This window comes from Capricornis sumatraensis, chromosome 15, assembly GCF_032405125.1.
Source record: "Capricornis sumatraensis isolate serow.1 chromosome 15, serow.2, whole genome shotgun sequence".
Classification (NCBI taxonomy): Eukaryota; Metazoa; Chordata; class Mammalia; order Artiodactyla; family Bovidae; genus Capricornis; species Capricornis sumatraensis.
Genome location: NC_091083.1, coordinates 78,857,425 through 78,884,286, shown reverse-complemented (window position 1 = coordinate 78,884,286; position 26,862 = coordinate 78,857,425). Strand labels below are relative to the sequence as shown.

General features: G+C 46.7%; 1 protein-coding gene across 3 annotated transcripts in view; it reads right to left on the bottom strand.

Moving 5' to 3' along the window:
- Positions 1 to 26,862, bottom strand: part of EYA2 (EYA transcriptional coactivator and phosphatase 2) — a 170,414-nt gene that overhangs the window by 132,741 nt on the left and 10,811 nt on the right. For 2 of the 3 annotated variants that reach the window (XM_068987109.1, XM_068987111.1), the window contains exons 2-4: positions 23,951 to 23,993; positions 19,950 to 20,092; positions 13,698 to 13,814 (exon numbers count right to left, since the gene is read on the bottom strand). In XM_068987109.1, coding sequence (XP_068843210.1) covers positions 13,698 to 13,814; positions 19,950 to 20,092; positions 23,951 to 23,993 — 303 coding nt within the window. Of the gene's footprint in view, positions 1 to 13,693; positions 13,815 to 19,949; positions 20,093 to 23,950; positions 23,994 to 26,862 lie in introns of those variants that run through there. The other variant, XM_068987110.1, reaches the window with a different exon arrangement.

Here is a 26,862-nt window from a genome sequence, read left to right as displayed (position 1 = left end):
CATGGGCTCCGGGGTGAGAGGGCTTCAGTAGTGATGGCTCACGGGCTCAGTTTCTCTGCAGCATGTGGGATCTTTCTGGACCAGGGATTGAACCCATGTCCCATGTATTGGCAGGTGGATTCTTAACCACTGGACTACCAGGGATTGAACCCATGTCCCATGTATTGGCAGGTGGATTCTTAACCACTGGACTACCAGGGAAGTCCTGTTCCTTTGCTTTTAAGTGTCTCAGAAAAATCTACAGCTTAGTTAGATGGGGCTATCACAACAAAACGCCACAGAGTGGTTTAACCAGCAGAAATTTATTTCCACAGTTCTGGAAGCTGGAAGTCTGAGATCAGGCTGCTGCCTGATCTGGTTCCGGATGAGAGCTCTCTTCCTGGCTTCAGATGGCCATGGTCTCACTGTGTCCTCATACGGCTTTTCCTCAGGGTGTAAGATGAGAGAGAAAGAGATCTCTCTCTTCCTCTTCTTGTAAGGACGCCAATCCCATCAAGAGGGCCCCACCCTCAAGACCTAACCTAACCCTAATCACCATCTCCAAATACCATCATGCTGGGGGTTAAGACTTCAACATGTGGATTTCAGGGGGACAAAAGCATTCAGTCCATAATGCCTACTAGTCATCCTCATTCAACTCCAGAAGTAACCAGGTTTAGAGCTGGGTTTTAATCATCTCTTCAGAGTTGTACTGCCTAATATGGCAGCCACTAGCCACATTTATGTTTGATATAATTAATTACAATAAAACAAAGTAGAAATTTCAGCTCCTCATTTGCCTTGGCCACATTTCAGACGGGACCAGGCGTGTCCAGGGTGGTGTGGCCATGGACGTCAGCCACTTTTCAATGCTCAACAGCCACACATGGTTCACTCCAGTTCAGTCGCTCAGTTGCGTCCAACTCTTTGCGACCCCATGGACTTAGTAGCCACCATGTGGGACAGCACAGATAAAGAACGTTTCCATCATCATCACCAAAAGGTCTACAGGCCAATGCTGGCTTTTGTGCACTGTCATTTATCAAAATCCCTGTTGGTCCCCAAACTACCTCTCAATCTCTCCAGCTGTTTTCATCTGTCACCTCCAGCAGCTTCTGGAGCTAAGGGTGACCAAATCAAACTTGCTACACAACCATAGGAAAAGACCATCCATTTAGTTTTGATATGTCCTAAATCCAGAAGACTTCAGTTCAAGCAGGAGGCAGCAAGCCTGCCAACACGCATGAACGTCTCTAGAAAGCAGCCACCAGGGTGGAGGCGCTGCGTGGCACAAGAGTGCTGACAGGTATCGGAAAACTTCACCCACTTCATCGTGTGCAGAGAGTTGCTGATTCACTCCAGGAAACCTGACCACCAGCCAGGAACCCGAGGAATGCCAAGCCTGGCTCCTGTCTTGACCGACACAGTGAGACCAGGCAGACTCAGACTGCTCAAAACTAGCTGAGCCAGGAAGGCTTGAAAGTTGCTGCTGCCAAGCAGAAATAGGGAAATACTTGACTTCACTAGGAGGCCACTGGGCTCCAACTCAGCTATAACCATACCCACAACTCCAGTCTTTTGGGACGTGCCTCGGTGGTGAAATAAATCAGAGATGGGGACCAAGGGAGGTGATAGTTCTGGCTCCCCAGGTCATCACTTGGCTTGGAATTTTCTCCTTCCATTCCTGGTCTCGTAATCTGTGGTTCAATTATGAAAATACAGAACCAGATTGCAAGACAGAGGCATAAACAGCAGGTTTATACATGTGCGTCTGCTTCACAGGTATTTTAAAGAGTGTTTAAATCCATTGCCAATACTGAAGAAGAATGAGGGAAGGAGGAAGTGGAAACCCATTCCAGTATTCTTGCCTGGGAAATCCCATGGACAGAGGAGCCTGGTGGGTTATAGTCCACAGGGTCGCAAAAGAGTCGGACACGACTTAGCGACTAAAAGCCAATAGTTTTGAGGGAATTCCCTGGCAGTCCAGTGGTGAAGACGCCACGCTTCCACTGGAGGGTGCGGGTCTGATCCCTGGTTAGGGAACTCACACGTCACTCAGCCAAGAAAACAAAAAAAAACAACTTTGTGAACTGAATAAAAATGAAAATACGATATATCAACATAAAAATTATTGACAATATATACCTTTGAGGATTTTCTTGAAAAATGAAAGATCTGGCCTCTCCAGGTTCCCATTCTAGTGCAGCAGCAAGGAGCTGAAGCTGAATAACACCCACCCCTGAACTCTGATGGGTCTGTACTCCCTAACTGCCACGGACCCTACCACTCCCTATATCAGTACATCTGGCTCATTTCTCTTCTAATTAGAAAAATCATATCCTAGAGCAGCTCAATTCATAGAACTGTAGAATCACTTGAAAAAGAGTATGTGGTTCTGATTTGACATGTTAACCTTTCCTTTCAGTGCACTGCTTGTTTTCTGTCTTGTTTTTGTTGTTCCAACATTACTTCTGGGGTTCTTTGCCACACCAGAACAAAGACAAAGACAAAAACAAAAAACCACTCAAAGACTGTCAAATTTGTGAGCCTTTTCCTCGATGGCGTCTGGATTTCTTAGTCATGACGTCCAACTGTTGTCAAGGTCATAAAAATTTTGATTCATTCTTGCTCTAGAACTTTTAAAAAATTTGTTGTTGTTCTAAGTTGTTTTTCAGTCATGTATGACTCTTTGTGACCCCAGGAACTGCAGCCCACCAGGCTTCCATGTCCTTCACCATCTCCCGAAGTTTGCTCAAACTCATGTCCATTGTGTCAATGACACCATCCAGCCTTACCAGTTTATTTAAATGGTAAGCATTTAAAACGTTATTTTGCTGCTCCTCAGAGAAGCATCTACATCACTGAGCAGGGACTGAACCCAGGCCTCCTACACTGGCATAGCGGAGTCTTAGCCACTGGACCACCAGGAACGTTCCTTGTTCTATAACTTTATAGTTTTACTTTTGCCATTAAAATTTTTGATCCACTTGGATTTTTTTCTGGTATATAGTAATAGGGATGGATCTCCACCCTCCACCCCAAGATGGCTAACCAGTTGTTCCAACACCATTCTCTGAATATTCTATCTCCTCCCATGTGCTCAATTTCCTGACATGTTTGGTCTCATTGCGGACTATATGGCCTCCTCTATTACTCAATCAGTCTATTCCAATATCAGAATCACACTATTTTGATTAGTAAAGCTTTACATTTCTTCTTTTTATTGTTAATTTTTTGGGGGCCGCATCATGCAGCGTGTGGGATCTTAATTCCCCAACCAGGATTGAACCCTCACGCCTTGCAGTGGGAGAGCGGAATCTTAACCACTGGCCCACCAGGGAAGCCCCTCCAGCTTTATGTTTCAATACTGGTGTGCCTAGTACCTTAGCACTCTGCCTTGGCACAGTTTTTCAAATCTAACCTCTGAGTTCACAGAAAAGAAAACATAAATTGATCAAAGATCTGAAAGGATGCTTACCCTTGTAAGATACAATTAGAAATTAGTAGCACACTGAGATACTATTTTTTCATGCAAAAACTCCAATAGCAAGATTATACTGGGTTGGCAAAACAGGCACTCTCATAGACTGCTGGTAGGAGTCTAGGATAGGCTCCCTACGGAGGGTAAGGTGGAGATACTTGAAAATTTAAACATGGACTTTCCCTTTGACCCTTCTGGGAACTTGTCTATCAGATATACTTGTAGAAAAACAAAATGATATACATATAGGAGTATATTTACAGCTTACTGGTGGTAATTGCAAAAGACTGGGAATACCCCATAAGGAACTGGTTAAATCATTTACAGCATATCATTCAGTGGAATAATAGGCATCTGTAGAAAGAATGAGGAAGTGCTTTCTACAGACTGACTGAGAAAGTTCCCCAAGGTATATAGCTAAGTTAAGAAAGCAAAGTACAGAGAGTACGCACACTATGTTTCCCAGGAAAACAATATACACAAAGGTTTTGCTATAATCTGAGAGGCCATGGAGTTGTGTAAAATTGTGTGCTAAAATAATGGGGCTTATGGGAAAAAGCAGGATTCAAGCAGATTGCTAAAAAGCCATGCAACTTAGTAACCACAGCATTAATGAAAGCAATAATAATCCCAATAAAAATAATAGCACAGTGAAAAAATAAGTAAGTACTCCCCAGAGAGGTGCCATGTTAAATACAGGACTTCCCCTTAAAAAGAAGGTAAAGGTACCTTGATGGGCGGAGCGGTGAAGGATGACAGAGGCGTCGAATCATGGAGACAAGGGCAAAGTACACAAAGACTGGGGGAAGCGGCAACATAGATTCTTCAAAAACAGAGCACACGGCCAAATTGAGGTCAGAGGAAGAATACGGGTCACTAGAGGCAGAATTATTTCTACAAGGTTTGTTGTCTTTACCTGTGTTAAGTATTTTGCGTTCAGCTGCTGTTACCACGTGTGATGGAAAAAAGTGCTGATGAATCAGGGCAGCGGTACCTCCAGTTCTGGCCAAGACCGAGACCCAGGGCCTGGTCTCCCTCTCACAGGAAACGGTTTAAAAACTGGATTGCCAAGACACTGGGCATCAGATAATGAAAGACAATGATGCCTTCGACTAATACACACCGCTCTATTTAAAATGGGTAACCAACAAGAACCTACTGTAGCAGGAGACTCTGCTCAGTGTTATGTGGCAGCCTGGATGGGAGGGGAGTCTGGGGGAGAATGGCTACACATATATATATGTATGGTTGAGTCCCTTTGCTGCCCACCTGACACTATCACAACATTGTTAATTGGCTATACTCCAACAATAAAAAGTTCAAAAAATAAATAAATAGGTCAGTGATTAGAAAGGTAAAAAAACAAAACAAAAACCCAAGGAAAGAAAGACTATAATGCTTGAAAGAAAGGAAACAGGTGGTGATCTGTAAGATTCTCTCCAGCATGGGGAGCATCCAGGGAGGGGGACCCAGGCGGCCCCCAGCGTTCTCTCTGAATTGAGGAGATGGAGCTGCAAGTCCAGGGAGGCCAAGGTGGTTAGACTTTACAGGGCAAGGTACCAGAAAAGAGAGGGCTGCACGGAGAGAGTGCACTGGAGATTTGCCGAGCTCCCCGTGAGGGCTCCCTTGAGCAATGACTAGCATATGCTTGTGAAGAAGTTACTCAAGGCCAGGAGAGAACCAGTGGAAATGATCAAAAGGAACAATCCTCAGAGCTCATAAAAGAATTGAGAATAGTTCCTGTTCCCACCAACACGACTGGAAAACCTCTTATTCCTGGGGCATTGAGAGGAATACTCAAGAGAGGCTTGTCTCAGTCCTGGGAAAACCTGTTAGGTAGAGAGAGCCCTAGACCAGATGCTGTTCTGTCCCCCTCAGCAAAGCTTGAAGCAAGACTCAAAAGACTCAATCTATTTCCACGTAACAACGGCATCCCAGAGCAAAGCTCAAGAATAGTCACACAAGTAGAAAAATATCCAGCAGTCAACCACGCAAGACTCACAATGTCTGCATCCAATCAAAGCTCATCAAGCAAGCGTTCCCTGGTGGTTCAGTGGATAAGACTCTGCGCCCTCAGTGCAGGGGGCCTGGGTTCAAACTAGACCCCATGTGCTGCAACTAAGTGTTTGCAAGACACAACCAAAGATCCTGCATGCTTCAAACTAGAAGATCTCTCAGGCCGCATCTAAGACCCAGCACAGCCAAATAAGTAAAAATAAACATTAAAAGAGCTTATCAAGCATGCAAAGAAGCAGGAAAATATAACTTATAATGAGAGAAATCAATGCAAATGTTAAAATGACACAGGTGACAGAATTAGTAGATAAGCACATTAAAACAGTACTGTGTACTATCCAAGGGGCCAGAGGGAAGCTTGGGAGTGTTAAACAGAGACATGGAAGAAAAAAAAAAGACCCATATAAAACTTTTAGAGATGAAAAATATGTATAAGATGAAAAAGAAATCACTGGAGAGTAATTAACAAGCAAATCAGATACTGCAAAAGAAAAGACTGATTAACTTGAAGACATGGGGAGGATATTTGAATAATACCCCCCAATTTTTCCAAATGTGATGAAAACTATAAACTCACAGATCTAAGAAGCTCAATGAACACAAAGCACTAGAATCACAAAGACTACATCAAGGCCCATCAAAATTAAATTGCTTCAAACCAATGATAAGGAGACAATCTTAAGTGAACCAATACACCTTTGGAGTTCCCTGCCATCATTTCCTTGTTTATGAATCACAAGTGAGTTGATTCCTGGCATAGAAATATGCAATGTGATAGACTGCGCTCGTGTTTTTGCTTATATTTACAAGAGGAAATTCCGGTTGGGTTCACAAGAACCTAGAACAGGGGCTAAGCACTGGGGATTTAGAAGCTGAGTGGATGTTGGATGAGGGTGGGAGAGAGATTTCTGTAGATGTTTAAAGTAGATAAATGCATAACCTGCTTAAAAAATTAATATAAAGGAGTAACTTTAAATATATCTTTTTTTTGTTATTATAAAAGGAAATATACTGGGAACTTTCCTCATGGTCCAGTGGGTGGGAGTCCACCTGCCAGTGCAGGGAACACGGGTTTGATCCCCGGTCTAGGAAGATCCTACATGCCTCAGGGCAATTAAACCCGTATATCACAACTACTGAAGCCCATGTGCCCTAGAGCCTGCGCTCTGCAGCAAGAGAAACCACTGCAATGAGAAACCTGTGTACTGCAATCCAGAGTAGACCCTGCTTGCTGCAACCAGAGAAAGTCCGAGCGCAGCAATGAAGATTCAGTGCAGTCAAAAATGAAAAGTGAAAGTGAAAGTCTCTCAGTCGTGTCTGACTCTTGCAACCCCATGGTCTATAGAGTCCATGGAATTCTCCAGGCCAGAATACTGGAGTGGGTAGCCGTTCCCTTTGCCGGGGTATCTTCCCAACCCAGGAAATCGAACACAGGTTTCCTGCATTGCAGGTGGATTTTTTACCAGCTGAGCCACCAGGGAAGCCCAGTGCAGTCAAAAGTAAACTAAAATTTAAAAAAAGGAAAAAAATTGGCAGGAGGGGAATTAAGGAATGGTGGCTAACGGGTGCGGAGTTTCTTTTGCAATGATGAAAATATTGTGGGATTAGATAGGGTGATGGTTGCACAACTCTGTGAATACAGTAAAATCACTGAATCTACACTTTAAAAATGGTGAATTTTATGGTGTATTAATTAATCTCATCAAAAAATAAATGAAAATACAGGAAAAAAGGAACACATGCGTGATCATCATGAAAAAAATTTAGAGAAAGAATTTTAACACAGGAAAGGGCCTAACAGCTTCCCAGGTGGTGCTAGTGGTAAAGAACGCCCTGACAATGCAGGAGATAGAGGAGGCTGGGGTTTGATCTCTGGGTGGGGAAGATCCCCTGGAGGAGGGCATGGCAACCCACTCCAGTATTCTTGCCTGGAGAATCCTATGGACAGAAGAGCCCGGTGGGCTACAGTCCAAAGGGTCGCAAAGAGCCGGACACGACTGAAACAGCTGAGCATGGGGACTAATGGTCGTTATAACCAGGGCTTCCCAGTGAGCAGAGAACATTAGTTTAGGGAAAAGGTCCCTGTTCAAATCTACCTGGGAAAACTGACTACTGAATTCCACTCCTGGAGAGTCACAAGGCACATTAGTCTGCAAAGGCTCTGAAAAGCCCTATGTGTGTGTGTGTGCTTCAGTCGTGTCCGACTCTGTACGACCCCATGGACTGCTTGCTCCTTGGAAGAAAAGCTATGCCCAACCTGGACAGCATATTAAAAAGCAGAGACATTACTTTACCAACAAAGGTCCATCTAGTCAAAGCTATGGGTTTTCCAGTAGTCATGTATGGATGAGAGAGTTGGACTATAAAGAAAGCTGAGTGCCGAAAAATTGATACTTTTTGTACTGTGGTGTTGGAGAAGACTCTTAAGAGTCCGTTGGACTGCAAGGAGATCCAACCAGGCCATCCTAAAGGAAGTCAGTCCTGAATATTCATTGGAAGGACTGATGCTGAAGCCGAAACTCCAATACTTTGGCCACCTGAGGTGAAGAACCAACTCATGGGAAAAGACCCTGATGCTGGGAAATATTGAAGGCAGGAGGAGAAGGGGAAGACAGAGGATGAGATGGTTGGACGGCATCACCGACATGATGGACATGAGTTTGGGTAAGCTCTGGGAGTTGGTGATGGACAGGGAGGCCTGGTGTGCTGCAGTCCATGGGGTTGCAAGTAGTTGGACACGACTGAGTGACTGAACTGAACTAAACTGCCCGGCTTCTCTGTCAGTGGGATTCTCCAGGCAGGAATACTGGAGTCGGTTGCCATTCCCTTCTCCAGGGGATCTACCCCACCCTGGGATCAGATTCGAGTCTCCTAAGTCTGCCTGCATTGGCAGGAGGGTTCTTTGCTACTAGCGGCACCTGGGAAGCCGGCTCAGCTGGTAAAGAATCTGCCTGCACTGCGGGAGACCTGGGTTCAGTTCCTGGGTTGGGAAGATCACCTGGAGAAGGGAACGGCTACCCACTCCAGTATTCTGGCCTGGAGAACTCCAAAGAGTTGGACACGACTGAGCGAAAAGTGCTAACAGTGAAGACATCTAAGTTCATGCTACACACTATTTACCAAGTGTATTTGATGTATTTGACGATGACCTTTCCCAACTTCTTTATTTTTCAGTGGGTATTTGTGAGTGCCAGAGCTTTGAAACACAGATCATGAGTTCAGTGATGTGTCCAAAGTCACACATCTGGCTGGAGCCAGAGAAGGTGCTAAGTTTCATGAATCCGGCACAAACCAACCTCAGAGGTCTCTGGGTGAAATCATTGGCTTAGACTCTTCCACTGGACTTTTAATTTTCCTATGCATCCCTGGTGGCTCAGAGGTTAAAGCGTCTGCCTGCAATGAGGGAGACCTGGGTTCGATCCCTGGGTGGGGAAGTTCCCCTGGAGAAGGAAATGGCAACCCACTCCAGTATTCTTGCCTGGAGAATCCCAAGGACGGAGGAGCCTGGTGGGCTACAGTTCACGGGGTCGCAGAGTCAGACACGACTGAGTGACTTCACTTCACTTCATGCATCCTCAAATCATACATTTCCATGTTGCTCTCGAAAGGCTTATGTTGGGTTCTGAGCTCACTATTAACAATCCCTGTTATTGATGTTATTTAGTCACAAAGTCATGTCCGACTCCTGCAGTCTCATGGACTGCAGCCCACCAAGGCTCTTCTGTCCATGGGATTTTCCAGGCAAGCATAGTGCGTTGCCATTTCCTCCTCCAGGGGATCTTCCTGACCCAGGAACTGAACCCACATCTCCTGCATTTGCAGGTGGATTCTTTCCCATTGAGCCACCAGGGCAGCCAAACAATCCCTGACTTTGGTAAATAATAGTAAAGAGGAATTCCCCCAGAAGAAGGCTCTCCCACTGTTTGTAAGGCCCACCGCCCCGCCCCCATCCACCATATTTCACCAGCAGGGAATCTGATGCTAATGTGGGTGGCTCAACAATCTCAAATTGGTATTCCTCTTTTCTCTTACCAAAACTACTTCCTAAAAAGGAGAGTTCAGGAAAGAGAAATGAATTTGGGGAAACCATAATACCATCAAATCAGACATTAGGATGAAAATAATATTTAACATTTATAGTGCACTTAGCTTGTGCCTGTGCTGTTCTGAATATCTCACACACATTAACTCATTTAATTATTGCAGCACCCCAAGCGGGGGTACAGTTCATATCCCCATTTTACCGGGAAAGAGACCGAGGTACCAAGAGGTCACAAGGCTCAAAGTCACACGCTGGCGCACAGGGAACAACTGGGAAGTTAGCTCAGCCTGACCTCAGGGTTACTGCCTTTAACTCTCATGTTACAGAAGCAGCGAGAGAAATAATAAAAAGTACACCCGGTCTTGAAGGGCTTCATCTGATTGCTCATGGCCGTTCTGTGCAGTCCCCCAATAGCCCCATGGGCTCCCTGCTCGTGCTGTGATGCTGGTCCCACAGGTGAGGAAAGGGATGCCTGGAGAAACCAAGCACCTCACCCAGGTCCTGCCGCGGGACACAGCGCTGACTGCAGCCGGGTCTAGGGCTCTTAACCCCTCGGGGGCACAGGTAAGTTCTTACAACACACTCTCAAGATTTTTTGTTTGTTTGTTTTTTTCTTCTTTTTAATCTTTGTGGCCGTTTCCATGAACAGCAGTGTTTTAGCAGGAGAAGCCGAAATGGAACAACAAAAAAAAAATCGAACTCATAAGAAATACATTTCAGCTGCGAAAACCCCTGGGTGAACTTAAAAAAGAAAATAAACAGCCATGAAAAGGCTACAGGGGCTGTGAACTTTTCTTTTCTGCGTTTACTGTACATTTGGCAGCGGGGCAATGCTATATTAGCAGATACGGATCTCCAAGCAGGGCCGTGGGGGGCAGGGGAAATGGCTCTGCTGAAGTTTCTGGAAGTTTCTGAGATCGGGTAGAAGACCCAGCAGGAGGCATTTTTAATGCTTTCCAATGCTTACCCTACACAAGTCACGCTGCTGCTGTCGTGCCTCAGTTTACCCATCTGTAAATGATGGAGTGGTCCCCACTCAGGGACTTATTTTTACTTCTATAAAATGATGATTTTAAATTCTTAAAGAAAAGGACTCAGCTCAGCTTCTGAATATGGACCAATTTGATTCCAAGTTGGTGCTTTCAGGCCCCAAACTCAGTCTCAATCTCTCTTGATTCCCTTCTTCTTTCAAAAACCCTACGCTTAACCAACATCTTCCATTCTGAAAGGCACACAGAGTCGTTGGAGAGTTTATTTCTCCTCTGGAACAACTTGAAAAAAAAGTTAATAGGAAGCACATGGGCATAGTGTGTGAGCCTTCTGTGTGTTTGCATTTGAAAAAAAAATACTTAAGGAGGAATATGTCAGGCTTGCAAAATGCCTGGGCTGTCTCAAGAGCAGTTTATGGCCATTAGCATTAGACTGAAGGCAGTTAATTGGGACAAAGTCCAGCTGGCATCTGGGCCATGAAGACGATAAGAAAATAACCTGGACTATTCCCATGGTCCAGTGGGAGTGGATCAGGAGATGTTTTTCTATTTGTGAGGGCTGATGGGGGTGGGGTCTGGGCCAGGGCTCATCCATGGAGGTTCGTCTTCTAGAAGGATCTATGAGAGTGTGGAAGGCGGACTGGTGTTGGGGTTATGTGCCTGGGCTCTGGAGGGGAACTGCCTGGCTTGAAATCCCACTGCCACAGCCAGGTGACCTTGGACAAGCCACTTTACCATGGTGTGCCTCGGTTTTCCCACCTGTAAGATGGGGATACAACAGAACCTATGTCACAGAGCTGCTGGGAAGATCAAGGGGAATGGTGTATGTGCAGAACGAGGGCAACATCTGGAGTCTGAAGGAGTCTGGGAAACAGCACTTGAAGGGAACAGCACAGGCTCCGGAACTCTACCCTGAATCCCAGCTCTCATCACTTCCTGGCCCTGTGATGCTTGGGTAAACCACTTCCTCATGGTCACTGTGTTTAAAGCAGTGCTGATGGAGCCCGCCTCCTGTAACTTCTGTAAGGACCAGAGAAGAAATTACATATTCTCTACGTCCCAGTCCAGGGGTGCCTCCTGCTGCTTCACTTTCCAGTCTCATATCCCTTTCTCACTACCCCCAGATTCCAGTCTCCACTGGAGTCTTTCAACACTGCAAGTCTTTTCCTGCCTCCAGACCTTTGCTCCCACTGGTCCCTCTGCCTGGGCTCTCCAGTCTCCAGCTATTCACAGGCTGGTTCCTTTCCATCACTCAGGCCTCCTGACCATCTGGGCAATGTCCATCACCACTCCCTTCAGCAAGGCCCATCACAGCACCCTGTTGGTTTGGTTCTTCATGCGATTTAGCACAATCTGTTATGATCGACTTATTTAATTGCTCATTGTCTGGCTCCTTAGAAGCCCTGAGGCAGTCACATACATTTCTATTGGAAAAGCTGAAAAAATAACTGGTTAAGATGGTTAAGATCAATCCAAATATAAGTCCAAGTTCAGGGTCTTCAACAGCCTTTATGATCAGGATTGTGCTATCATTTACTCCCCACTTGAAGATGGGTCCCTGCACCTTATCCCGTCAGTGGGACTCAGAAAAGACCCCCAGGGAGACAGAGGTGCCAACAGAAGCAGAGGAGGCAGGAAGTACCACAGCAAAGAGCAGGCTTTGAGTCAGATTTGGGGCTGGGAATCCACCAGGCCCCCAAGACACTTCTTGCAACCTGTTTCTCACTGCACTTGCAGTAAAATCTAAGCTCCTTGCCCTGATGCTGGGCGGGTCAGGCAATCCCTCTATGACTCAGTTCTGTCTCCTGTAAAATGGGGATAATACTAGAACCAACACTTTGTGGAGTGTCGTGAAGGTGGTATGAGATCATAAGCCGGTTTGCATGGCATGTGGTGAGTGCTGGGTTAACGTTAGCTGATGGCGTCATCAACAAACTCCACTGCAAATCTTTACATGGATGGTCTTCCAACGTCTGGGCATTAAGGCTCATCACCTCCTTTCTCTTACATACCCCTAAGATCATTTGCTGCCTCCTCATAATGCTTTTTCCTGAAAGGATGCCCTTAACATCCATTTAAATTGTCTCCTTAATTAAAAAGACAAACCAGCAAAACTTGCAAGGATTTTTTTCAAAGAAATGTAGATCATGCAGTAGCCTACCACCTTGCCATTACTCTTTCCATTTTGCACATTACTTTTCAGACTCTTGGTGGCCATTCTTACCAGCTTTCAAGAAGGAAAAAAAGAATACCAGGGTGGGGATGCCCCAGATTACTGCCACCAGCTCTCTACTCCATGTGTCAGCTCCGATGCACTCCCCACAGGGCACCGGAGAAGGGAAGGGGCCTTTGGATGGTGACAGGTGGGACCAGGAGAATGCAGCAGGCCAGTGCCTTAGGGTGCCTGGGGTTGGTGGGAGTTACACTGGAGTTTCTTCCCTTTCTAAGGCGGAGCCTGGAGCCTCCTCCCTGGAATAACAACGCTTTTACCTGCTGTCCAGTATTCCCAACACCTGTCACTTCTCTGAGTCTACAATGGACGCCCCTGTCCCATCACACTTCAAATCAAAGCCAACACCTCCCCTCTGCCCTCGAGGCCCTGCATGATTTAGCCCTGCTCTCCCCCAAGACTCTCTCCTCTTATATCTTCCTAATCCTGCTCCAGCCCCACCGGCCCCTATTTTGTGCCCTAAACACATTAAGACACTCCTCCGCCCCACCCCCCTAGAGCTTTGGCACAGGCTGTTCCTTCTGCTGGGCATGCTCTTCCCCCTGGTCTGCGCAGCGCTGGTTCTGCCTCATACTTAGGCCTCTGTCCAACGTCACATCTTCCCAGAGCCTCCCTTGATGACTCTATGAAAGTTACCTCTCCCACCTCTCCAGACCCCTCAACTATTCATCACTCTCTGTCCCAACACCACGTTTATTGGCTTCATTGCATTCAACCCCTTCTGAAATTAGCCATTTGCTATTTGCTGCCTTGTTTAATTGTCAGTCTCTCCCTCCTGCCCTTGTAATCGCCATGAGGGCAGAAGTTGTTATCTCCTCTACCCACCACTGCAACTCCACTACTTGAGATAGGTCCTGGCACATAGTAGGTACTCAATAAAGCTGCTGAATAAATGAACGAACGACTGGACACCCAGCAGTGCCTTAGAGACGGCAGGGAGGGGCGCGGCGCTGCACTCACCGTGCATCTGGTAGGTGTACGGGCTCTGTCCAGAGGGTGGGGTGCTGAAGCTGGAGCCATAGCTGAGGAAGCCACTCTGGCCGGGGGAATGGCTCAAGCTGTCTTCTGTCTTGATGCCTTGGAAGGGGAAAGAGAAGCACCAGGCACACACAATTAGGATGCTTCCTTGTCACCCGCAGAAGAGCTACGGAATTAAGACAGCATGCGGTTTTATCAGCTTCCAAACTGATTGCAAACTGGTGGTCTGTGAGCGGAAGCTACTCTACTTCGGCTCTAACTCAGTCCCACGTATCCTTCTTGGCCTGTGTATTTTAAAGGAAAACCTGAAGTTGGTTGCTTTTGTTTAAAAATCAGGAGATTTCACCCCCAAAGTCTAGACTTATGGCCTCTCTTGAGCAACAGGATGATCTAGAAACCTCATGACCATGTTCCCACATGACAATACGCTGTCCCCAGAAGCTCCCCAATTTGTGAGTTTCCCAGGTCACCATGGTTCCCATACTGACTCTGAGACATGGAGGTTGGTTTTTAAGGTGCTATTTTTCACCACAGTTTTTTTTGGGTGTTTTTGTTTGTTTTTACATCCTGGGACATGTTCAAAAGTGAGAAAGGGAAAGGCAGGCTAAGTGGATCTCATCTTTTGTACATGTGGTCAGCTTCCTGCCCGACTCTGAGGGTAATGAGTTTATAACCCCCTACTCCAAGGACTGGGGTCTTCCCAGGTGGCTCAGGGGTAAAGAATCCATCTGTCAGTGCAGGAGCTGGAGAAGAAATGAGTTCCACCCCTAGGTTGGGAAGATACCCCAGAGGAGGACACGGCAACTCACTCCAGTATTCTTGCCAGGATAATCCCATGGACAGAGGAGCCTGGCAGGCTACAGTCCATGGGGTGGCAAAGAATCGGACACGACTGAGTGACTGAGCATGCACGCCAAGGACTAGCTGCATGCATGACTTAAAAGTCCAGCAGGATTTGGAGTGAAGGTATTAAATGAACCACCTTCCCTCTGTAAAGATGATGCCATTTAATCTTAAGACATACTCTGCACTCTTCTCATGGAGGGACCTACTTATCCAAAAGCCACAGTTACAAATCTGCCTTCTGCTTTAGCCAAAGTCTGACATGCTTCTCCAAGGCACGGGCACCCATTCCAAGAGCAGCTGGCTGGAGAAGGAACTGTCTTGAGGGAGGAAGCTGATCTATCATCAGTAGCCCATATATGGTATTTTTATTGAACACATAATCAATTTTGCTTATCTTTATCTTATAGGTGTAAAACAGTATTTCAATACTATTTAAATTTGCATTTTTAAAAAAGAACACTGTTAGTTCTGGGGATGGTTTTGTAGTTATTATTTCCCTCCTTCTCACCCATTCACCCCCATAAATAAAGAGAATGCTTAATGTGGTAAAAAACAATGGATTCTGACTCAAGTGGTCTGGGCAGGAGCCCAGGACGGTTTGCTTCATTACTTGGTGACCTGAACAGTTTCTCCTCCAACTCCTTCCCTTATGAAATAAGATGCCGATTCCCACTGGCAGGATTGCTGGGAGATGAAAAGAAAGGGAATGAATGAATATCTAAAGCTGTGAATGAGGTACTCACAACAATCCCAAGAAATAGGCTATATGACTTTCCCCATTTTATTTTATTTTATTTTATTTTATTTTGCCAAACTCAGAGGCAGGCATATGGGAACTTAGTTCCTGGACCAGGAATCGAACCTGCACCCCCTGCAGTGCAAGCATGATATCTTAACCACTGAACCACCAGGGAAATTTCTCCCCATTTTAAAGATGTGGAAACTGAGGTTCAGAAAACCAGGCCACTTAATCAGAGTCTTGCAATTAGCAGGTAACTCTGAAGTCTAGGTTTTCTTTGCTTTCTCTTGATGCCTCTCAGTAATGGGTGTGAAGGGATTTTACACGCTAGATGGTGCACGACTTCACTGACAATTATGACGGCAACTTGGCTAACTGTTTGGTGCCGGAGCCTAGCTGTCCCCTGTCTAGGCTTTCAACAGGACTTCCTCAGTTTAATCATTTTTAGCGTTTTTACAATTTAAAGTGAGAGATGTGTGACTTTTTCTTCACTTGAACACTTTGAGGCCACCGAGGGGTTATTCATTGACCTAATTTCATATTGGTGCATGTCAGGGAACAGGGAAGTCTGAGGAGAGGGAAAGAAATGAGGGAACGGCCAGTTGGTGGGCAGTCAGGACACACAACATTGGCTGATTAAATCTGCCGTCGTATGTGGGCCACTTCAGAGAGCCCCCACACAATCCAATAACAACACCAAAGGTCACTGATGACAGACTACCACAACAAATCTAGTAATGGTGCGAAAGTCCAAAATATTGCCAATACGTAACACAGAGGGATGAAGTGAGCACATGTAAAAATGGCCTTGACAGACTAGCTCAAAGCATGGATGCCACAGCCCTTCAATTTGTAAAAAAAAACCCAAAAAAACCCCCACACTATCTGTGAATTGTAAGAGAGCAAAATGCGCTCAAACAAGGCACGCCCGTACACCCATTCACTTATGTATCATCTGTGGCTGTTATCAAAATACAGGGTAGAGTTGAGTAGCTTTGATAGACACCATATGGCTTACAAAGCCAAATATACTTATTATCAGGCTCTTTACAGAAAAAGTTTGCCAACCTCTACTCTACATAAGGCCTTCCCAGGTGGCACACTGGTAAAGAATTCACCTGCCAATGCAGGAGACACAGTTTTGACCCCTGGGTCAGGAAGGTTCCCTGGAGAAGGAAACAGCAATCCGCTCCAGTACTCTTGTTTGGAGAATCCCATGGAGAAAGGAGCCTGGCGGGCTACAGTCCATGGGGTCGCAAAGAGTTGGACACGCCTGAGCACACATGGCATTCCACATAAAGAAAGGCAGAGCAATGATATTAATAAAGTGAAAGGGACAGTAATCAGCAAATCCAGGGATGTGGGTATTTGACAAGAAAGGGAGATAACCTCCGTTTATTTTTCAGGTTGGATGGTCAGCTCACGGTTATTTATAGTGCTACGCTTTTACGTATGTCTTAAATGTTGCATAACATTATGTTTGCATAACAAATTGAGAAAAAAGTACTCCACACTCCTGACCTCCTTGCCTCTCGTTTGCTCAACTGTGTTATTATTTCCCTGCAGCTATTTAAACAAAGGTGAATAACGCTATTTGCCAAGGAGCAAGGAGAAAAGTTTCCTAACAAGATTCAACAAGGTTTGTCCAGACAGTGAGCAAACACCGCTTGCTCGGGCACAGGCATGTGTGAAAGGAAAGGGCTTTTCAACCCACCTGTCATTACTCAGTGATGTGGACATACCAGGTGTATGGCAGCCCGGACGCTACTGTACTGACTGAACGTTTCCCTTGGGCCAGGCCCTGTGAGCTAAGCCCTTAATATAGATCAAGGGCTGACACACTGTGGTTCGTGGACCTACTGTGGCCCACTGTTTGTTAGTGTAAATAAAGTTTTATTAGAACACAGACACACTCATTAGTTTACATATTGTCTGGCTGGTTTCATGCTCCAACGGCAGTGCTGAGTGGCTGTGACAGAGACTGCATGGCCCAGAAAGCTGAAAATACTTAGGAACTGGCCCTTTAAAGAAAAAGGTAGCTGATCCTGGATGTAGAGAATCCTATTTACAGCAACAACAATGGTTAGGAAGCCAGACTTAGTATCACTCCCATTGTATGAAGGAGATGACTCGCCCTGGGTCTTAGGACCAGCAAGGGGGCAGAGGTGGGGTGTGAACCCAGGACATGTGACCTTGCCCCTTATGCTGTATTCTGAGGGCAGAGAGCCTCTGAAAGTAACTGGCACTAAAAAATGACTTTGGACCAAATTAATTTCCACCGGATGCCATGTTTTGTCTGGAAGCAGGGCTAGGGTTCTCTTTTATGATGAAAAATAATCCGACTTCATGTGTCTTGACTGTCAGCCAGGCAGGTGACTCACCTGCGATTTTATCACCCGTCTTCTGGCACAGGAGGGACAGAAGTTAGAAAAGATGCCCACACCAGTTGGCCGAGGTCCATCACAGGTAATCCCCCAGGATTTCTGGAATGTGTGCTCAGGCAGCAGAGCTCAGCAGTGAGGGGCTTGGACTCCAGAGCCCAGGCTGCTGGGTGTAATTCCGCCTCTACCACCGACCAACTGGGGGACCCTGGGCGAGTTATTTATCCTCTCTGAGCCTCTATTTATTTATCCCTTGAAAGAGGATAATGATCAGACTTTCCTTGGAGAGTTGAGTGGGGGCTTCAAAGAATGAGTGGATACAGAGCCCTGAGGACTGTGGGTGGCAGCATCTCAGAGATACACCATCTCAAAGACACAGCATCTCACTGATGGTGTCTCTGACGGATGCCCGACCCAGTGTCCTGTGACTTGTCACTCCTAATGCCACAACTGCTCTTGAATATGTCTATCTCTGTCTGTCTACTGCCCCCAGCAGGCTTCTACCATCAGTCCACTCCAGGCTTCATCAGTCTTCCAATTTGCCTTCCTGTTTCTCCTCTTGCTTCTCTCCAATCCAATCTCCCCACAGCAGCCAAAGTGATCTTTTTTTTTTTTTAAAGATACATTTATTTATTTTTTGGCTGCGGTGGGTCTCTGTTGCTGCACACAGACTTTCTCCAATGGCGCCGAGCAGGGGCTACTCTTCACCGTCGTATGGGGCTTCTCACTGCAGCGGCTTCTCTTGTTGCAGAGCACGGACTCTAGGCAGGCAGGCTTTGGCAGTTGCGGCGAGTGGGCTCTAGAGTGCTGGCTCAGCAGTTGTGGCGCACGGGCTTAGTTGCTCTGAGGCATGAGGGATCTTGCCGGATCAGGGATTGAACAAGTGTCCCTTGATAGCAAGGTGGATTCTTAATCACTGGACCACCAGGGAAGCCCCAAAGTGATCTTTAAAAACCCCAGACTGCATCAGATAGCCCTATGTTTATAGATCTGCCAATAAGTTCCTGTTTCACTGGAATAAAGTCCTCCCCAGGTGCAAAGACTGCCCACCTCGCCTGTCTCATCTAGGTCCTGTGTTCCAGCCACTGGGCTTCTGGGGTTTGCCAAATCCATCTCCCCAGGATTCCCAGGCATCCTCTGCCTGGACGCCTCTCTTCCCGTGCTTACTAATGGTCGTCTCTCAGTTCTCAGATGAATAAGCTCCTTCTGTAAAAGACCATCCTTGGAGCTGGAACCTAAGTTAAATCTTGCTTGTTCTGTTCCATTTCACGATCTTGTCTTCCTTCCTCCCATAAATCATAATTTGAAATTACTTTAAGCTATGATTTTTAAAAGTTCATTTGTGTTTTCTCCCTCTAGGCCAGGGGTTGCAAGCTTAAAGGTCTTCAGGCAGCTAATTTAAGTGAGTCATGAGGGCTAGGAGAGGACTGTGGCCAACAGAGGCTAACAGGGTCAGTTACCTACTTTTGACGCAAAAATGTGGGCCCAGTGCTGCCCAGTCATCTGTTGTTTGTTTTTTTTAAAGACATTAGAAATACGTGAAGTGAAGTGAAGTTGCTCAGTCGTGTCCGACTCTTTGAGACCCCGTGGACTGTAGCCCACCAGGCTCCTCCGTCCATGGGATTCTCCAGGCAAGAATAGTGGAGTGGGTTGCCATTTCCTTCTCCAGGGGATCTTCCTGACCCAGGGATCGAACCCCAGTCTCCTGCATTGCAGGCAGACGCTTTAACCTCTGAGCCACCAGGGAAGCCCTTTAGAAATACGTATTACTATGTAAACATTTCCCATTTAAAAACTGGCAATTAATTTTTCAAATGTCAAGTATATTTTATTGGTTAAAAAGTATCCAAGGGCCACCTTATCTCAGTTCTAGATTATCTTGGCAGAACCCAGGCAGAAGTAAAGATAACTCAGAGGAAAACATCTGAAAATAGAGGAGACATTTTCCTCCTGACATCCTCCTAGCACCTGGATCCAGCCATACCTGCTATCAGCTGTGTCCCCAAGCTAACCAGTATGTGAATCATTAAATTTCCATTTTCTCTAAGCCAGCTTGGGTTAAGTTTCTTACCCTTGCAATCAAAAGAGGCCTTGACATAGTCTCTAGAACTTGAACTGTATGGAAAGTGTCTGTCCTTCTTCTCTATCTCCAATCCAAAATCAGGCTGGCTGCATGCCTCTTTCTGCATTTACCTGAAGCATTTGGGCAGAATGAAGACCATGATGTTAGGAGTCCCGGGGAAAGCAAGGGCTTGGTCAGGTACTCACTGTAAGAAGGGATTCCATAGGCTTGTGCTGGAGGCGGGTAAGCCGTGTAGGGGGTAGCTTGCTGGATCCCTGCACTGTACTGTGTCTGGCCGTAGGCTGCCATGGCCGAGGGAGGCTGACCGGGGAGGACACGCGGGCAAGGTCTGCGTGGAAGAAAGAAGATTAAATCTCCAAGCCCAACCTAGCACATCCCTTCCCCCTGGTATCACCACTACCACTATTTCCCTTTGGGTATTTTTTATTTTTTTGGCCTTGCGACTTTTGGGATCTTTGCTCCCTGATCAGGAACTCTGGTCCCAGCAATGAAAGTACTTAGTCCTAGTCTCTGGACCACCATGTACTCTTTCCAGGAAAGAGACAACTTACATGTTCATCAGGTCCTATTTCATTTTCCTTTACTGGGCACCAGGAAAATGACACTTCCTGGGTCCCTTGCAGTCAGATTCAACCATGTGACTGGATTCTGCTCAACACAGCAGCTTAGCCAATAAAACTGTCTCCTAGAGACCTGCTGCCCTCTCTCCTCTTTCAGCAGCAACTGTGGAGGGTGCCAGCTGAGAGGGCAGAGCCAGCAGGGCTGCACCCTGGAACCCCGAGTCAGTCTGTGGAGGAGCGCTGCCTTGGAGAGGTCCATGCGATCCCTGGGCTTTATGTAAGAAACAGACCTTTGTTGTGTTAATCCACTGGGACCAGGGTTTCTTGATTACTACAGTAGAGCCCATTCCGCTGTGACTTTCTACCCTTATTTAGACACATTCCCAAATGATACAGCTTTGACAGGGTTGCCAGTCAACATGCCCTGCTCTAGGCCACAGGGTGGGCACAGGGTGCAAGATTATCCAACCAGATTCTATTCTGGGAACTGAAATCCTGGGCTGAATAATTCATTCCAACAACCACATTCTGAAAAGACTGTTTTTATTCCCTTCCTATTGCTTGGATCTCAGAAGCGGTCCTATTCCGGGTCTTTCTCAAGACCTGATTATTCCAGTTTTGATTTCACTGTGAGCTACTCCAGATTCTCCAAAACAAACAAACATACAAACAAACAAACAAAAAACTCCTTTCGGGCTTACATCAGCTGGGGTCTGGGCTTCCCAGGTGGTGCTAGCGGAAAGAATCTGCCTGCCGATGCAGGAGACGTAAGAGATGCGGGTTCTATCCCTGGGTTGGGAAGATGCCCTGGAGGAGGAAATGGCAACCTGCCCCAATATTATTGCCTGGAGACGCCTATGGACAGAGGGGACTGGGTCTTCTGGGTCACAAAGAGTTGGACACACCTGAGCATCTGAACACAGCTGGGGTCTATTTGTCTTACTTGCAACCAAAGAACACAAATGAATTCCTTACTTCAAGATGAATAATCGGTTCCATGAAGGGCTAGGATTTAAAGGGCCACTGAGGGACTTCCCTGGCAGCCTGGTGGTTAAGAATCTGCCTGCAAATGTGGGAGACATGGGTTTGATCTCTGGTCTGGGACGATCCCACATGCCACGGGGCAACAAAGCCCGCGTGCCACAACTACTGAGCCCATGTTTCCTGCGAGAGAAGGCCGCACACCGCAACTAGAGATTAGCACCCCCACTTGCCACAACCAGAGAAAGGCCGTGAGCGGCGAGGAAGACCCAGCACAACCAAAAATAAATAATACTAGTAAAAAATCCTAAAAAAGTAAATAAAGGGCTGCTGACCTACGACGTCCGTAACACAATGACTGCTAGTGACCACTGAGCTCTGACCACAGGCTAGGCATTGTGTCTCACAGGCCTGGCGTGGTCTACGTCATATCACATACTGATACCAACTCCCTGGGGTAGAGGCTCTGCTAACTTCCATTTTAGAGAAGAGAAAACTGAGCTCAGAGACCAGAAGTCACGGCTAGACAGCGGGAAATCCAGAATCTGAACCGGGAAGTCTGACTCCTGAGCCCACACTTGTAACCATGGAGCTTTGCTGCTGCTCAGGGACGGGCCTGGGACTGACTAAGTCTTGCAGGCAGCAATAAATAAAGTCAAGGTTAGCTCATTCTAACCGGATGGGGACAAGACGATGAGTCTACAGATGCAATTTCTTTGGCCAGTGCAGTCTTTTTCTTAATTTGGAGTCGCCAATATTTTAAAACCAGGAGAGATTCACACATGCACGTACACACTCCTTATTTCCCCCTTCTCTTGCAAAGCAGATGCTTTGGAAAGCCTGGGTCTGCTCTCCTGGGTGCTGTATTCAGCTGGGTTTGAGAATTTCTTCTGACTCTCACATTGTCCTCAACAGTCCTTCCTGTGATTAAAAAACACTGACAATTCTTGGATCTATGAGACGCCAGGCACTGTCCTGATTACTCTATGTGGACTGGCTCATTTAAATATCATAGCAACTGTGACAACCCTTGGAGGCAGTTACTATTCCAAACCCCATTTTACAGATAAGAAAACTGAGGCAGAGAGAATGCATACAGCTGATCCACAATTGGAACCCTGGGTTCCAGAGGCCACATCCTTAACCACTCCACTAGGACACCCAGGCCCTTTAGGTCAAAAACCCAGACACTAAAGTTCTGTGCGACTTGACAACTGTATCTAATCATTCTGACCATGAGCTTATCAGTAGATGGTAATGAGATTCCCAGACCGGTATCTGACTCCATTCTGATCACATTAATAGAGTGAAACCTTCTCATTTCCAGAGTTTCTCCTACATATGAAGCCTAATGGCATGTATGAGACAGATGTAAAAATTCACAGAATTATAAAAAGATGTTCTCAGGCCCCCTTTTTTTTGACAACTTCTGTGCCAAAGGGTCAGGGAATTTGTTCCAAGATGCATAAGAAAGTTGCTTGTTTTGTAATTTGTCCCAAGATGCATAAGAAAGTCGCTTGAACTGGAGACTCTAGATCCAGTATTGGAAGGTGTTTCATCAGTCAAGACTCCCACCCTATGAGGTGCCTGGAAACACATCCAGAGCATGGGACTTAGCACTGAGCAGAGAATTTTATTTGAAAATGCTCCCAATTTACACCTGTCTGGAAATAGAAGGTGGAAATCCGAGATGATCAATTCCGGCTTCCCATCAAAACTGATGTGAATTTCTTGGAATAAACTGGGGCTCAAATGAAAAGCCAGAGAGAGGACAAGGAAGCTCTCTAACCCCAAGGCCATAAAACAAGTTAGGTAGATTTAATAGACCTCAGTTGCTACTGACAACCCCCAAAACATCTTCTGGAGGGAAAGGAAGGCTGAGAAAGTGTGTTCCTTACAAACAGCTTCTCCAGGGTCGTCTGGGGGAGAGAATATCCAGCTATGGAGGCGGTGAGTATTCAGAGGAGGTCCATGCTGACCGTCCCGCCAAGGCAGCTCCCCAATTGCCCTGGGTAAGCCCTGTCCGTCACCAGGCTCCCACCAACCCCTGGACGCAGCTCTGGTGGAACATTTGTACCATTCACCATATTGAGATATCTGACTTACTGGTCCATTTCCCACTAGACTGGAAGCTCTCTGAGGGTAGGGGCTGTGTCTCATTGATCCTGCAAGTCTCCAGAGCTCCTAGGAGATTTGGTTATCGAGCAGTGTTGGGTGAATATTGGAGCAGGAAGGAGGGAAGAAGGAGGAGAGAGAGATAAGAGAGAGGAAAAGAAGGAAGGAAAAACAGGGAGAGATAGAGAAGCAAGAGGGAGACAGGAACAGAGAAAATCTTTGTTAGGAAAGGACAGGAAGGAAAGGAAGAAAAGATTGAAAAAAGGAGAAAAAAACAACAGCCAACACTTTCGGAACAGTCTATTCCAGACCCCATTCTAAGCGTCTTTTATGTGAAATAGACATCAGGATTGTCCCCTTTTTCCAGATGGGAAGACTGAGGCCTGGGGAAGTAGGGGTCATTTGTTCAAGGTCGCTCAAGCAGTAAGAGCATCACTGGGATTCCTCTCCAGGGAGTCTGGCTCCAGAGCTTCTGCCTCCAAGGAGAAAACGGAGAGAGAGTGAGAAGAAGCTAAGGCAAGGGTACTCACCTTGCAAAGAGCTGGGACACACTCGGAGCCGATGTGGTGATGCCTGGAGGGGAAAAAAAACATTTGAAGGACTTGAGCTGTCAGAGAGATGGTCCCCAGAAGCTGTGACTTCAGACGCCAGGTTGAGAGGGAAGAAACTCATGGAGTTGCTGTCAGGGACTTTCTCCAGCACACAAGCTTATCCAAGCCACATCACTGCAGCACTTTCCTTCTTGAAAAACCTTCTCTGGGTGTGCTTTGTCTCCAGGTACTAACTGAAGGACTATGTATACACAATCTATAGCATCTTCAAACATCAGGGTGGAATTCATCCCCCCACCCATTGTACAGATGGAGAAATGGAGGCCAAAGAGACAGAAAGAATGCGCTTGAGCCAGGCCCATGACTAGAGGACAGCTGGCACCATTTCTACTCCTGGATGGAGACCCACTCTTTTCCTTGCTTTAAAGGCAACCCCAGAAACCCAGAAAGGCAGATACTGGTTGGCTTTGTCTATCCGATACCCATTTTCCTTCCTTCTGAGGACATCACATTGATATTCCTCCTCTCCTTCCCCAGTTTCAGTCCGTGGGGTTCAGGTGGGGCTGGCTCCAGCACTTACAGGAGACACATCTTGGATTGTCTCTGAGGCTCCAACTAGAGTGTCGGGAGGGAGATGGGAGATGCCTGAAGTCCTGGTACAAGGGCTGTGTCCCTGGGCACTCAGCCTCCAACCATGGTTGGGAGGCAATGATCAGGAGATGATGAAGAGGTGATACAATTTTGCTGGGAGAGATGTTGCCAAGAGGATCATTTTAAACACCATCAGTTCACTGGGGAGGATTTTGTGCTGTGTCATCTTAAACAAAGACAACGCAATGTCCTCAGTGTGGAGCCCCGGCAAGTTCTAGATGACATGTCGACTGATTGTGCCAACCTGCCAGTTCACACTCTCTGGTCTGCAGGGCAGGGGCAGGGGTGTCCCTGTGCCTCCCGAGAAATACTCCACGCCCTCCAGAGCTCTGAGCCGCTCTGTAAACCAACCTGCAATCCCAACTGTACCTCTGAGTCAGCACTGAGACTTTGGGCAGATCGCCTATAGTCTCCAGGGCTCAGGGCACCCTCCTGTGAAATGGGGGAAAACATTTATCTCACAAGGGGGCGTGAGGATGAAATGAGATTATGATGATGGTAACGATGATGATTCTATCCATCATTTACCCTGTGCCTGCTACGAGCCAAATTCTCTTCTAAATCTGTTATCTGGATTCATTATTTTAATCCTCATAATCCTCCCCCCTCACCTTGAGGAAGGTTCTGTTCCCGTCACTGTGTTACAGATGAAGGGAGGTGCAGTTGACATGACTCACTCAAGAACGCATGGGTCCTAAGGGGCAGATCCGTGGTCTGAGCTCAGGTGGTCTGGCTCTGGAGTTTGGCTTCCCAAGCAGGGCACAGCAGCCCATGAAGGCAGTCATCATCATTAACAACAACCAGCCCCCACCAACAAGCTCACACGTGCCAGGCTCTGTATTAACTGCCTGAACTCACTTCACTCCCAAGGCAGTGCTACAAGGACACCCTCACTGTAGTCATGACGAAACCAAGGCTCCAAAGGCTAATGAGGTGCCTTGTTCAAGCCTGCGGACGTGGAAACTGGGACTCGAACCTAAGGGTGTTTAGTCCCAAGTCTATTTCCTTTTTTTGGTGGGGGGGGGGGGTGGGCTATGCCTTGTGGCATGTGGGATCTTAGTTCCCTGATCAGGATGGAACTCGTGCCCCTGCACTGGAAGTGTGGAGTCTTAACCGCTAGACCACCAGGGGAGTGCCAAGTCCACTTCCTTAATCATCTCCTTGGTTGAGTCAAATTCTGTTTGAGTCCCAAGCTACTAGGGTGAGGAGGCAAGTCCTGAAGTCCACTTAGAGAGCTATAGCTAGAATTTAAAAATAAAATAGGACGGACAGCATCAGCATATATTGGCCACACAGCACACGAGAAGGAACCATGGAAAACTTTTATTCTAGCTATAAATGTGAGCATGTGATGTGTGTGTCCGTCCTGGATGACTGTATCTTCCTATGTGCTGTCTTTATAAAAAGTCGGGCTAAAGGGGTCCAATGCCAAGGAAAGGCCCTGGCTCCGCTCCCTCACTGCTAACGCCCTGCTCTGGGTTTTTGCCCCAGGTGGAGCCTCCCATATTCCCATTCCTCAGCTTCCCCCAGGACTGTCTCCTTCTGAAACAGCCTCCGTTTCGTTACTGGTACGAAGCGTGTGATTTACATTTAGTAATAACACTACATAAGATACTGAATTAAACATTTTGTAGTATGTTTTAATAAACATGTAAATATTCATACAAATCGCAATCTATGGAAACAGTCCCGTGGGCTCAGATGAACTTGGCACTCTAGTAACGTGAAGAAAGCATCTTCCCCTGCCTGCAACCTCTGCGCACTGGTTTGCGGGTTCACACGGCGCCAATCGCCTCCTCCGTTCCTCTGAACCGCTGCGTGCTCTGCCCTCCCCACGTGGGCCCGTCTCCCTCTCCGGCCGTGCAAACCTCCTATCCTCTACCTCTTCCGCCCCAACAATCCCCAGGAAGACTGCACAAGCCAGAAACAGGCCTCCAGTCAGTGCTACAAGATTTTCCTTCTGCAGATGATGTGCTTTTTGAAAAACACAGGCTTTCTCCTTTTTTTTTTTTTAAACTGGTATCACATTTAACTTTTTTGAATCCAACATGCCTGGGAGAATTGAGAACCTGGAAAATGAATGTATTCTATAGAAAATAATCTCTTTCCCTTTCTTCTTCCTTTTTTTTCCCTGGTAAGGATGGCATGGACCTCCTGGAGAATCCTGATGGGACGTGATGACACTGGGTCCTCAAGTTCCTTCCCTTCCTGCGGGCCCTGGAGTGGGATTGTGTCAAGGA